Genomic DNA, 12954 nt, shown 5'->3' on the forward strand with positions numbered 1-12954 from the left:
CTAGCAAACCCAGACTTTATAGGAAAGAGGTGAGATTCGGGGGATAAGTGAAGGCCTAGTACCTTCTCCTGGAACGGGGATCATCGTGTCCAGGTTCATCCTCACGGTTTCGTTTGCGTCCATAATCTTCACGACCGCCATCACGACCACCATCGCGGCTGCTGCCACCATACCTGTCACCACGTTCACGATCCCGGTCGCGGAATCGGTCTCCATTTCGGTCTGCCATGCGGTCACGGTCACGATCTCTATAACGGTCTTCGCGGTCATAGTCGCGGCGGTCACGGTCAGCATAGCTATCTCGAGGCCGCACAGGCTCCGAATTGCTGCCAGTTGCACCACGGTCGAATCTACCACCAGCGCCACCGCCGCGGTCACCACGATCGCCGCCGAAGCTACCACCTCTGAAACCTCCGCTGCGTCCACCGCCAGGGCCGGAGGGCGCGTTAGGAGGTGCCTGTCCACCGAAGCCGCCACGGTTGCCCTGGTATCCGATACCACCGCGAGAACCTCCAAAGCGGTCACCGCCACCGCGGAATCCCCCACCGCGGAAACCACCACCTCCACCTCTGCCACCGTGACTTCCGCGGAATCCTCCATACCCACCCGGTCCAGATGGTGCGTTATTGAAACCACCGGGTCCACCGCGAGGGGGCACCGAGAGTTTGGTGTATCCGCGCCCTCCGAGACCGCCACCAAGACGACGGGGCTTCCACCCCTTGGTGGTGCGGCCACGTTCGACATCCACCACGGCTAGTCGTCCTTTGATTCTGAGGCTTTCTGTTTCTTTGTAGGCCGCTGATATGGGGGAAAGAACTAGTGTCAGCATTTTTCTTACCGTAAAACAGAACAAACAAATGGGTTAAGTGCCAAGTAAATCAGCATGGTAGTGATACCTCTCATATCCTTCTCGCGCTCGAACACGACAAATGCATAGCCTCGGTGGGGTTTCTTTTTCTTGTCTGATACTGTGTCTTTGACAATAGAAATCTGTCACCATGATGTTAGCGCTGGTTGTCTTTACGAAGCACAGGTAGAATAAGGCATACTCTTTCAATAGGGCCAAATCGGCCGAACTCTCGTTCCAGGTCGGCTTCTTTGGCTTCATAATTGAGACGTCCAACAAAGAGAGTCTTGAATGGGTCACCTCGAGCTTGAGGATTTTCTTTCGGCTTGTCTGTAAGACATATCTAGGTTAGCCTCTTGGAATACAAGTCCAATTGTGAAATGTAAAACGTACAGTTTTTCAGTCCTTCCGCTATCTGCTTCTCTAGCTGCTCTTTCTTCTCGGTTTTCTCGCGCAATTTGCGATGCACCCAGCTTTCAGTTGCATTGTAGGGAACTTCATCGGCGAAAGTTTTAGCGTCGGCAAGGAACTGGGCCACTCCAGAAATAGTGCTCTTTTGGCAGTCATCTGGTGCACGATCGCTAGGAGGCAGATATCGAAGGGGTGGGCGGGGCTGGAATAGCGCCAAAAGTGGCGGGGGTAGCTTATCTGTCATGCTGAGTTGTGAACCCAAGGCAGACAGAGTCAGGACGTGAAGAAAAGATGATGTGTGGAAGTTCAGTGAAACCTCAGGAGTGAGAGCTTCGCGTCGCAGTTCTGGTCTTAGCGCCAAATGATGGAAATCGCTGTACATCCATCCCATTGGTGCGTGTGACTCACCGCCCTTGCCAGTCACGTGCACCACAAAATGCCCCGGAGAGCCATTGCGACTTGTGAACTCCGACGATAACTGTTGACGACCAGAACGATGCCGTTGCGTGGAATTAGAACATCTACGGCAGCCAGGGTAGGTGAAGTCCAGATTTTTGAAATCAATTGCCGAGCTGACCCAGGTGATCTGCTTAGAACGGCGCCGGTGCCTTCATCCTACAATGCAAACGCCTTGACTTCCATTACTGCAACTGGGCGGGCAGCTCAAAGGGCATGGTGTAGGTGTCTCCTAAATGGTGGAAACTCCCTTTCCAGAAATATCCGTACTAACATGGAACGTCCCAGTGCTTTCTTGGAGAAAAACCTCCCCGCCTTCGCTCGCGAAAACCCTCAGATTGAGATCCGAGTCTCCCCCCGACCCCAGAAGCACCCTCTGATTAAGGGCCTCTACATCAACGGCCGTGAGAAACCCGTATGTGTACGGAATATGGAGCCTCACGAAATCCTGAAGAAGGCAAATCTTCTCAAGGAAGCCAGTGGAGAGAAGTTGAAGCGGGTCAAGAAGCCAGTCACAAGTTTGAATGAGAGTGTGCGTGGTATCTGGTCACCATACCACGGTGATCTTCGGGGTGTCTAGACGGAGGTGTTTTGCTTTTCACGGTTCTTGTTCTCTCCGCGGTGGCGACTATCAGGTACCCCCACTGCAGCCTACTGTACTATTGACCTGGGTTGTGTTTTATTTCCTCATTCTTGTCTATTTGCTACCTGGAAGCCAATGGTGTTTTCAGTCCCATATTTTATGCATACCACACTCGAGCCTACATCATCATTTTGAAGATGATAAAGCTGCAATGATCAACTCATCCTCAAATTAGCCACATACAATCACATTCAAGTGTGCCACTCTTTGAATTTGTGATGTGTTTAAGAAATTTAAGTCATGGATATTGCAGGACCTACCTCTCTAAACTACATAGTTGGGTATTTACATTGTACTGAACCTCGGGCTAGTAGTTTTTTATTACCATCTTTGAATGATTTTGATCGTAAATTATGACTGCCAGCAAAACGCACACGACAACTGACACTTTTCATGACGCCGTCTATAGTTTGAAGTGGACAGCAGCAGCGGCTGCTCCTTGCCTTTGTTTAGAAAAATCAGGGCATACAAGGTCTTTGATTTTATCCAAAACCGGAAGACCGTGAAATTGAAGAAGAGAGCAAAGAAAGTGACTCTCAGCCGAGGGAAAATGGTTGAGAGAAATAGTATCCAAAATCTCCCGAAGTGATGGGGTCATTTCGCTCTTCACCTACTACATTGATTTGGCCGGTAGGCATTTGAACTAGCGCTGGTATTGGCAATTCTAGGCGTTTTTTTTTGGGTTCTTTCCACGTGAGTATGCCCATCACGGACATATGAGGAGAGATTGTTGCTTCATGCCATTGCAAAGGTCATGCTTAGCTGGTGGTGTGGCTCAGTTCCTCCAAAAAACTACAGTTGGCATGATTGCGAGGGGAGTATTTGTCTATAATGTTTGAAACACTACAAAGCACATATATATCAAGTCATCTCACCCATCTTAGGGTCTTTTTTTTTGTCTGGACTATTCCCAGGTTGGCTGTTGAGCCGTATAAGATTTTCTTTGGACACGAGTATGATGGTAGTAGTAGAGACTCCTTTCATGTTAGACTAAGCTTGTTGCTGACGAGCTTTTGAGACAACTTTGGCCAAGCCTGACTTTTATACCGGAAGCCTGATCAACTAGTAAGCCAAATTTTTGAGACATGCCAACGTTTAGATCTAAATGAACATAACTAAAGACTTTGCAGATCTCCGGATTAAGCCAAGACATGTCTCTTCTCGATATGCAGCTTCCTTTTGCCTGTGGCATGACTCTTCAGAGTGCAATATCTCTTTCCCTCCACCGTTAACATATCACCAACTGCTAATTACCGACTAGACTTCTTGTCTTGTTTTGCCCCAGGGGCCTCAACCGCTACGGGATCAGGCTACTTGTCTGTCATACTTCCCTTCTGTATCATTGCAGTATGGACTATCCAGGATTTCTACTTGCATGGTTCACGACAAATCAGACTTCTCTTCACACCCAATTTATAAACCACAGAGGGTCTCACTACAGTGGTGCATGTAATTGGTAATATCGATTTGCAGAACAAAACACCGAGCTTCTCAACCCGTTCCCAACGAGAAGCCCCATTCTAAATTTCCCATATCTAAAAATCACTTAATTCTTCCAGGCTCTGTCCGTGAAGATAGTCCCTTACGTTTCCTTTGAAAAACCATATCAGCAATTGATGATTCGGAGATTAGATCTGCTCTGAAGGGCGTCGAACTTTGGAATCAGATTGGCAACCATGGTGGCCTTACGTGCGAATTCTGATTCGATCCGTCTATTAAACGACGGAAAGCAGATCTTCCATATTGCCTGTGCTCTTCTATAACCTAGTGAAGTTGTTATCATGGATGAGTCTACGGATGGGTTTGGTGAACACACAGCCACATGATGTCTTCGTATGCGGCTGAAAGGTCAGACTATCATCTCGATAACCCAGGAAGTGGCATCAACAGCCATGTCGGAGCGACTGCTGGAACACCTGCACCGCAGACCAACAGACTCGATACAAAACGGACTCAGAACATGGGCACATCAAGCACTTCGACAGTACATGCGGTAGAGCTCAGAGGATTAGTCCTGGCACTGCAGATAATTCTCGACACGCCGCCGACGTCTGTACCGCCGAATAAACGCGCCGTTATATTCACCGACAACCAGGCTGCATCCAAGCCATCCGAAACCCCAAGCATTCGTCCGGCCAGTACAAGTTGGTCGAAGCGGTACAAGCGCTTGACGAGGCCCAAAGCCAAGGATGGCAGGTGCGATTTCGATGGATCCAGGGACACGTCGGAGTGCACGGTAACGATGCGGTGGATCAAACTGCGAAAGATGCTGCTAAGGTTGATTTGAACGCAAGAGCGAACGCCAAACTGCCACCAGAACCAGACTCCCTGCAAACACTCACAGCAACCGCCAAGTCTACCATTCACCGAGCGATGAGAAACGAGTGAGACCTGGCTTGGGAGAAATGCAAACATGACAGAGAGCTCTTTAGGCTTTGAATGCGACCGGGAAAAGCGATATTCGATACACAATAGAGTAATTAGCTCGGCAATCACACAGATGCGTACAGGCAAATGTCAGTGTGGCCATGGGCAGGCAAGCCTCAATGCATTGACATCAAGCACGTTCTCTGTAGCCCACCAATGGCAGTACAGACAGCTAAGGTGATCCCAGGGACAGAACTACTAGGGCAATTCCGGGCAGTGCCGTCCACGGTACTCACATACACATAGCGAAGACGCAGACGAGTGATTTGATTTTTGGTATATCTAAGTAGAGCGGGGCCAGGAAAGGCCCGACAGGCACATAGAAACAGAACGATCACTAAGATCACGAGGGGGGAGGTAACTTACTGGATCGGACGGAGAAGTCATTCGTGCCAGCAACGACACCTGTACCTATAGTCACACGCTGCATAGCTGCCAATAATTCGGCAGCTGGGACTGTCTACGAATAGATCAATCAATCAATCAATCTGCTTCGGAATCCTTGGACCGACTGAATTGACTCTAGGAATGTGTCAGTCAGCCCTGGGAGCCTTATTCTCCTAGAGCGCTATACCTAGAGGCAGCTGTACGCTCCCCCGGGATCGAGTGGAGTGTCTGCCAGGTCAGTCCCTTCATACATACAGAGCAATTGCCATGAGGCGTAGAAAGTTGGGAGATGGTATCCAGGCAAAGTACTATCCGGGTTTCATTTTCCTGCTTAGTCCATCTCCGAAGCATGTTGGGATATCGCACGTAGTGTAGTAAGCGACAGCGATGACGCTCAATGTTTTGATGGTACTGCTGCTAATCGGTGGTGGCGCTCGCTGGAGGTACAAAATGTCAAATCCAAAAGAAACACACGCCCTCAAGAATGAAAGGACATGAATTTGATGACCGTCAGCCCATAAAGCCTGTTCCGGAAATGACCGATTCAGAGAAAGTTGTGGTAGGAAGAGCTTTTTTTGATGGAAGAGATTGTCTTGCTTGCCATCTTGACTAAATTTTTTTGCGATGATGCTCGATTCTACCTGTCCACGAATTATCATCAAGCATCAAGATGGGATGGAGCGATAAAATTATGACTCTAACGTTGTACAACATGGTTGAAATGTTTTGAGAATCAACACTTTTGTGGGGAACATTTCACGGAAAAACACCTCTACCGGGAGCCTTGATCAGCTGACCTCATTCTCCTGGATGAATTCCGTCGAGCCCAGTCACAACAAACTACTATTATCCCCTTTCCAACCGCCATGGCCGACCACAACTCCCCAGACTACAAATTTCTTTATCTTCAGACGGAAGAGAGACGGAGGCAGGCTGAAGAGGAAGGCCGACAGGAGAAAGAGAGACGAGAGCGAGCTGAAGAGGAAGGCCGGCAGGAGAAAGAGAGACGAGAGCGAGCTGAAGAGGAAGGCCGGCAGGAGAAAGAGAGACGAGAGCGAGCTGAAGAGGAAGGCCGGCAGGAGAAAGAGAGACGAGAGCGAGCTGAAGAGGAAGGCCGGCAGGAGAAAGAGAGACGAGAGCGAGCTGAAGAGGAAGGCCGGCAGGAGAAAGAGAGACGAGAGCGAGCTGAAGAGCGAACTCAGCCAACCACTTTCGTGGATTTCTTGCGACTTTCCCACAACTTGCTCTCCCGACCCTTGAGGGTCGAGACACCATCTCGCTCGACTAGAGGGAAAGTCCCCTTGCCCACTGGCAAATACTGCCCGACACGATTAGAGCATTGGACGGACTGTTCAGAACAACAGTCGGTTCTCTATAGGACCGTCTGTAGCTTCCTACAGTTGGTACCGGGGGGGGCGCCGCGTCTATTCTCTTCTTTGCAAGAGCTAGAAGGGTTAGCTCAACAATTTAGCTACACACCTATAAGCAGCGAGCAAGAACTGGAGGCTTATGAGAGACTCGCAGTGGAGAAACACGTCTACCATATTATAGCGGAGCTATGCAAAATACCTGCTGCTTGTGAAGAGTTCGGCCTTGGCCATGGCATTCGGCTCAGCAACCACACCAACTCCTTGACCGAGAATACAGCTATTGAGACGGATACGAGCCAACCTTCAAGCACATACCACCCAAGACCCGATCAAATCTATATCCATCGTGCCGATGGTATCACCGAAACTATCCTTACGACAGTCGAATATAAGCCACCGCATAAGCTTCCGGTTGCAGCCCTTCGAACCGGACTTCGGCCAATGAATTTATGGAATGATTTAGTCCGGTCGAATAAGATACCCACAAACCAGGAAGCAAAATTGAGGTACAATGCAGCTCGACTTAGTTGCTCTGCTCTTGTCCAGGAGTATCATGTGATGATCCAAGAAGGGCTTGAATTTTCCTACGTGACTAACGGGATCGCTCGGGTTCTCCTCCGTGTTCCCTATGATAATCCTAGCACGCTTGAATACTTTTTATGTGATCCTAATAGCGAGATAATTTCCGAAGACGGAGATTTTTTCCAGCAACCGCGAACTTCCGTTGCACGGACTCTATGCCTATGTTTGATGGCTTTCCGTTCGCCTATTCGCGACCAGGAATGGAGGAATTCCGTGCGACCTCGTCTTCGTACTTGGGAGACTAGTTTTAACCACGCTCGTTCTCAACTTTCCAATACAGAATTAGAGCAGATTGCTATACATTCCGACAGTACAACTATGGATTTCCCGAGTCCAGAATCTGGCTCATCTTACGCGCTACCGTCATCTTCACCGGATTCGCCCACAACGGACGGCCGTCGAGTGCCCACTAGATCCTATGCTACCTGTGCACCTCCTAATGAGCAACACCGCTCCCAGTCGCCGGAGCTATCTGACTCCGATCCGAACCACGCAACGGGAAGGAAGCGCGGATTCAGTCAAGTCATGTCCTCACCGTCTGCCCGACAAGCTACAGGTCGTTCCGAATCCAGTCAATATCAGTGCAATCAGTCACAGCGCCACAATGCGCAGTTTTGCACACAGCAGTGCTTGCTTGGGCTGCAGACTGGAGGCATTCTGGATGACCGTTGCCCAAATGTAACACTCCATCGTCAAGGCGGAGATACCTTCAAGCATCTTATCAAATCAGAGGATCTGGTGAACCTGATAAAAGCAGAATTAGACGAAAACATTGACCGATGTATACCCTTTGGAAGGCGCGGATCATACGGTGCTCCCTTTAAATTGACCTGTGCCGCATATGGCTATACTGTTATCGGGAAAGGAACCACGTCTGGATTGTGGAAAGAGGTCTCCGGGGAAGCGCAGGTATATCATATCCTACGGAAAGTTCAAGGGTCGGCCGTCCCCGTTTTTTTAGGCACAGTCGACTTGGCGAAAATTTACTTTCTTCATAGAGCCGGGGAAATCCGTCACATGCTTCTCATGGGATGGGGTGGCGAAAGTATATCTACGATGGAGCTATCGCCTTTGCTTCGCGAAGAGATCCGCAAATCTTGCAAGGAAATCAGATCTTTGGGAATTATCCACGAAGATTTTCGGCATGACAATGTCCTTTGGAATGAGGAACTAGGACGGGCCTTGATCATCGACTTTCACCGTATTTCTTTGAGAAATCGGCCAAATCGGCATCGACTCCAAAACTCCAAGCGACGACACTGTGGAACGGAGGCGAAACCTACGAAACGTCTTCGTGTCCCCTGAAACGTGACGATTCGCGTCTTTTCTTCTATTTGTTTCATTCCAATATCTTTGTACTCGCTACTCGCTTCTAAATGCCGTTCCCCGCCTCCTTCGACCTAATGTCGATATTTTCAATGACTTGTTGTTCTCCGTGACAGATTGCTTCTCTCATATGCTATATGTTCTTATCAAAGTCGGGCTTTCTTTCGAGCCACAACTGTTTACGTAGAAAATGGCATGTACCCAATGTGTGCTTATTCCCGCCTGCGTATTCAGAACATAACCCTTGAGCCAGCCTCAGGCAACACACGGCATGTCCATCGCGTTAGCAGCTCGATCAGTAGCTCGATTAGTAGTTATAGTGGAAGGTCAATCGAACTGACCCCTGAAAGAACATGCGTTTACTTCCAAAAGAATTCATTATACATCCACAATAAATCCACACCGGGCCGCCCCGCTGCCAGCAGTGCTCTTTACGGGGCTCATTTTGGTGGGCTGTGCCTACTAATGAAGTACTCTGTCCAAAATTGGACGTTCGCTCCAAACAAAGGAAGAGATATAAAAGATTTAGGGGCCCTGGCTTCAGCTGAGGGAGACCGATTAACTCACACAAGGTGGAAGGCTCAGCTAATCAGGAAGACGCCCAATGACTGGGCTTCGTCGGATTAGTGGGAGTGGGGGCGGGATTTCACCAAGTTTATCGGGTTTGACATTTATACTCCTGAATTATGATCACCCCTCGTCCTGTATGTCATTCGATCTCGCCTTTTTATGACCTGTCTCGACCTGATCCCATTCCCCCTCATTGCAGGAAGCCAAATGGCCGGCATCATGTCCCAGAGTTTGAACTCGTTCCAGCAACTGGAAAAGGTTCGCACCTTCCTAGATTCCCTGTGTGAATCTTTTGTCATCATATAGGGGGCGTGAGAATTCAGAAAATACCCCAAGAATGGTCCATAAAGGGTCAAGTTGACCCCGCCAACCGTGGCCCCAGCTGGGTGAAGGCACCTATGCAATGGGTGGGTATCCCCCATCAGTTTGATACCCCCGGGAAAAGCTTCAATCGTACTGCGAGAATATCTATTCATAAGAAGATTAGGTCCATAAAGGTCGAAACAACCAGATTAATGAGTTGGTTGCCTTGAAGGAGATTCACCTCCACACCGAAGAAGGGACGCCATCCACTGCGATCCGGGAAATCTCCTTGATCAAGGAGCTCAATCACGAGAACATTCTGGCCTTGTGCGATGTGATCTCCACCGTGGAAAAGCTCATCATGGTGTCGGAGTACAGGGACAAAAATCTCAAGCGCTTAATGGACGACCGGGGTGATGCCCTTGATCTCCCTACCAACAAGCACTTTGAATACCACATAACCTACTGTCATGAGAATAAGATCTTGCATCGGGATCCAAAACCTCAAAATCTGCTGAATAGCCGGGGCGGAGGTCTGAAGCTGGCAGATTTTAGCCTTGCCCGCGCCTTTAGCATTCCCGTCGACATTTTCTCGAACGAGGTGCTTACTCTCTGGCCTTGACCTTCAGTTGTGCTCTTGGGGAGCCGCTCTTACAATACCAGCCTCGATATCTGGTCAGCGGGCTGCATCATTGCCGAGACGTACACCGGCCACTTTTTGTTTCCGGGTGCCACCCATGATCAACTGCTCAAGATCTTTCAAGTGAGAGGCACCCCATCCGAGGAAAATTGGCCGGGAATCAATCAGCTACCAGATTTTGAGCCTGGTTTTCCTGTCTACCCAACCCAAGACCTGCGATATCTGATATCCGGGCTGGAGCCTCTCGGGGCGGGTCTGCTAGAGCACAAGCTGCAATTGCGACCAGAGCTGTGGATCAGCGCCACCGATGCGCTACACCATTCATGGTTCCAGAGTCTTCGTTTTGACAGTCATGGCGCTACTGTATCAGAGCCACCATCAAGCGAACCAGAGGGAAAATGACAGGAAGAAATCAAGCTTCCCTGGAGTGTATTTCCGATCGATCCAGGGAATACTCAGATAGTGAAATGTAAGATTCGCATGATTGAACGCTCCTATTTCTCGAAAGAATGTTCTGCAAGTTATAATTACAGCAGCATGTTAAGGGCTACAGTGCCGAACCATGGGACCTCACAGGCCATCTTCGTTGCTTAGTAATAGCAACCGGATTGATCAGCCCGCTCGCGAGCTCAAATAAATTGCAATCTACTATGACCCTCAATCCAATCTCTTTGCGGTCAGCAGCAAGTGTAGCATGTCAACGCAGCACGGCCATACTCAGCCACTTCCTTCGAAGCAGTTCTCCCATTCTCCCAAAAGGGCCCACAAGAGGCATTGACATTGGCACGGATATAAAGTAGCCTCGGGGTTATTCTGATGAAAGAGAGCCCTAGACTGCGGCAAACTGTAATGATGTGACCCGCTGTGCAGCACACAGGTGGTGATATCGAGCATATATTGATGCAAGTAGTCATCAACTCTCTCGTTGTAGGGGTTTCAGGTTATCGCTATCTTCTTGATAGGATCGTCAATGACCTACTTCTCCACTTTCTTAAGAGAAAACCGCGTACTCTCCAACACGGAACTAGGACAACGTTCTGACACGGCTTTCACGTATTCGTCTACTTCGCAAGTGGCAAAGCTCGGGGAAAAGTATTGCAAATGTTCAGTATCACCAAATGATGTCGCTTTGACCTCTACCTAAGTTTAGAAGCGGTCAAGTGAACTTGGGCCCAGGTACGCCATCACAACGATTTAGGTCATGGATCCGTCACGTGATGGCACTGAGCCGTGACTTTGAGGCAGCTAAAATGGAAAGTAAGATGATGGAAAGCCCTAGCAGAAGAATTATGCTATGTACAGCATTGTAGAGGTGCCTATATACCAGGTACCCGATTGAACGACGGAATTCATAACGTTCTGCATAAGATGAATGATGAGTTGCGAAACTCCTGAGGTCATAACGCCATGTGTAAGTCACGGGAGACCCGAACAAATCATTGTTGAAAAAAAAAAACGCCTGCCAGTTCAATGCATTTTGGGTATCGACAGAATGAGAAAAGAAGATGGCCATAACACCGGAATGCAAATGAGTGCCCGAAAAATCAATGCCCAGGGTAAATCACAGATAAAGGTGGTACATGGCTGTCGGGCTGCTTACAGGTTTATTACAACCTGCAACCTGGCACCTTGAGAACGGCTTAGTCTTTGAAGTTCTCTTTTTGGACCTGGAGATGGACCGATTCCCAGCACACTCGCCACAATAGACCTGATTGAAAACGTTAGTTTAGGTGATGGTTTTCATCAACTCAAGATGAAAAATACTCACATGGCCACACGGCTTTGCAATGTGAATCTGTTGTTTCAGCCCTTCTCCGGTTCCCAACTCGTCCTGGCAGTTCGGGCAGAGAGGCACGTCATCTTCTGCCAAGAGGCGAGTAAATCCTTCGGGCGCTGGGCTTAGTCCTTTATATGATGATCGGCGAGACTGGGGTGCCGGCTGACTAGGTGGATTATAGTCAAGGGCGGGTACTCCATAACGAAGAGTGTCAGACACGAGCGAAAGTAGGTCCTCCTCCGAACGAAAGTACGACCTTGCGGGCATTCCTCTTCTAGCTCGCCCAAGTTCCAATACTCTCGAAGGCTGTATGAGAGGACGAAAGTGCATTGGAATACCATTGTTGTCGAGATATCTGGGTTCTATTGGTCTCGGTCTGACGGAAGAAGAGCCGACAATCTGAACATCTCCATTGTTCGGCGAAAAATCTACTGATCCACCCATTGTCTCCGCTTCCAGATCAATCACTGTCGGGCGATCAGTCGCAGGGGTCGTGTGGTTCATCAAATCTCGTGGAAATCGTAATCTCGGACGGTGCGGGTGTGGGGTGTGTAGAGGACCGGGAAATGATGTCACATTTCGTGAAGGAGGAGAGTCTGGGTCATTTGTCAAGTCGATAACGACATTGTTTCCAGGGGATAGTATCGCTGGCCGTCGGTAATCGAACCCATCTCGATGTCTTCTGGGTGGCAAGCGGGTAGATTCAGATCGAGCGTGGTCGGAGCGACGGGGGTGAAAATGCTGCTCCCAAGCGGCATCGCCACTTCCATCGTTTTCACTGGCCATTTGGCGATGTGTTCGCTGAGAGAAATAGGAATCTCGTTAGCTGGGTTCCAAGGTTCTTGGTGATCTGATCAGGTGCCCCGCCCGTTTCACGATGGATGAAGGCTTACCTTGGTCCTGGCGCCCATAAACTGGACGCCAGAGTTTTCACTCATTTCAGGGCCTGTTCCTGAAGTCAAAGAATGGGGGTTCACAGACAAAGGAGAAATTGGAGGCCACCAGGGAGGTAAAATGGCAAGATTAGAGCCCATCTTTGTTTCTAGGCCGAGTCGCAAGGCGGTCGAGTTCTGCCAGGGCTATAATGCGGTGTAGGCTCATTAGTAAGGTTTGCCTGACGGGTGGTGTTGAGCGCATTCCAAAGTTGACAAGACGAAGTGGCTCTGGCAGCAGATATTTAACTCGTTTCTGTAGAGATTTGTGGTTATCCATAAG

The 12954-nt window shown here is 49.2% G+C and overlaps 7 protein-coding genes across 7 annotated transcripts; 3 read left to right on the top strand and 4 right to left on the bottom strand.

Annotated features, from left to right (window-relative positions):
• Nucleotides 1-55: 55 nt before the first annotated feature.
• On the bottom strand, nt 56-1502 carry Pdw03_3282 (Nucleotide-binding, alpha-beta plait; the record flags this gene model as incomplete). Its single annotated transcript, XM_014676859.1, has 4 exons — nt 56-798; nt 897-990; nt 1050-1177; nt 1241-1502. The coding sequence occupies 4 exons, from the start codon at nt 1500-1502 to the stop codon at nt 56-58; spliced, it is 1227 nt and encodes a 408-aa protein (XP_014532345.1).
• Nucleotides 1503-1754: 252 nt separating this feature from the next.
• On the top strand, nt 1755-2294 carry Pdw03_3283 (mitochondrial 54S ribosomal protein mL43; the record flags this gene model as incomplete). Its single annotated transcript, XM_014676858.1, has 3 exons — nt 1755-1793; nt 1853-1935; nt 2003-2294. 3 exons carry the CDS (start codon nt 1755-1757, stop codon nt 2292-2294), a joined length of 414 nt encoding a protein of 137 aa, XP_014532344.1.
• A 2016-nt stretch (nt 2295-4310) lies between these two features.
• On the bottom strand, nt 4311-4772 carry Pdw03_3284 (uncharacterized protein; the record flags this gene model as incomplete). Its single annotated transcript, XM_066100446.1, has 1 exon — nt 4311-4772. The coding sequence occupies one exon, from the start codon at nt 4770-4772 to the stop codon at nt 4311-4313; it is 462 nt and encodes a 153-aa protein (XP_065955846.1).
• A 491-nt stretch (nt 4773-5263) lies between these two features.
• Nucleotides 5264-5522, bottom strand: Pdw03_3285 (uncharacterized protein; the record flags this gene model as incomplete). The annotated part of the gene is made up of 2 exons (XM_066100447.1): nt 5264-5306; nt 5359-5522. 2 exons carry the CDS (start codon nt 5520-5522, stop codon nt 5264-5266), a joined length of 207 nt encoding a protein of 68 aa, XP_065955847.1.
• A 515-nt stretch (nt 5523-6037) lies between these two features.
• Pdw03_3286 (Protein kinase-like domain) lies at nt 6038-8428 on the top strand (the record flags this gene model as incomplete). Its single annotated transcript, XM_066100448.1, has 2 exons — nt 6038-8061; nt 8122-8428. 2 exons carry the CDS (start codon nt 6038-6040, stop codon nt 8426-8428), a joined length of 2331 nt encoding a protein of 776 aa, XP_065955848.1.
• An 810-nt stretch (nt 8429-9238) lies between these two features.
• Nucleotides 9239-9944, top strand: Pdw03_3287 (Tyrosine-protein kinase, receptor SEA; the record flags this gene model as incomplete). Its single annotated transcript, XM_066100449.1, has 3 exons — nt 9239-9277; nt 9343-9426; nt 9507-9944. The coding sequence occupies 3 exons, from the start codon at nt 9239-9241 to the stop codon at nt 9942-9944; spliced, it is 561 nt and encodes a 186-aa protein (XP_065955849.1).
• A 1614-nt stretch (nt 9945-11558) lies between these two features.
• On the bottom strand, nt 11559-12677 carry Pdw03_3288 (Zinc finger, RING/FYVE/PHD-type; the record flags this gene model as incomplete). The annotated part of the gene is made up of 4 exons (XM_014676854.2): nt 11559-11583; nt 11642-11670; nt 11731-12540; nt 12633-12677. 4 exons carry the CDS (start codon nt 12675-12677, stop codon nt 11559-11561), a joined length of 909 nt encoding a protein of 302 aa, XP_014532340.2.
• Between the last annotated feature and the right edge of the window lie 277 nt (nt 12678-12954).

The sequence above is a fragment of the Penicillium digitatum genome, chromosome 1 (assembly GCF_016767815.1).
Source record: "Penicillium digitatum chromosome 1, complete sequence".
Classification (NCBI taxonomy): Eukaryota; Fungi; Ascomycota; class Eurotiomycetes; order Eurotiales; family Aspergillaceae; genus Penicillium; species Penicillium digitatum.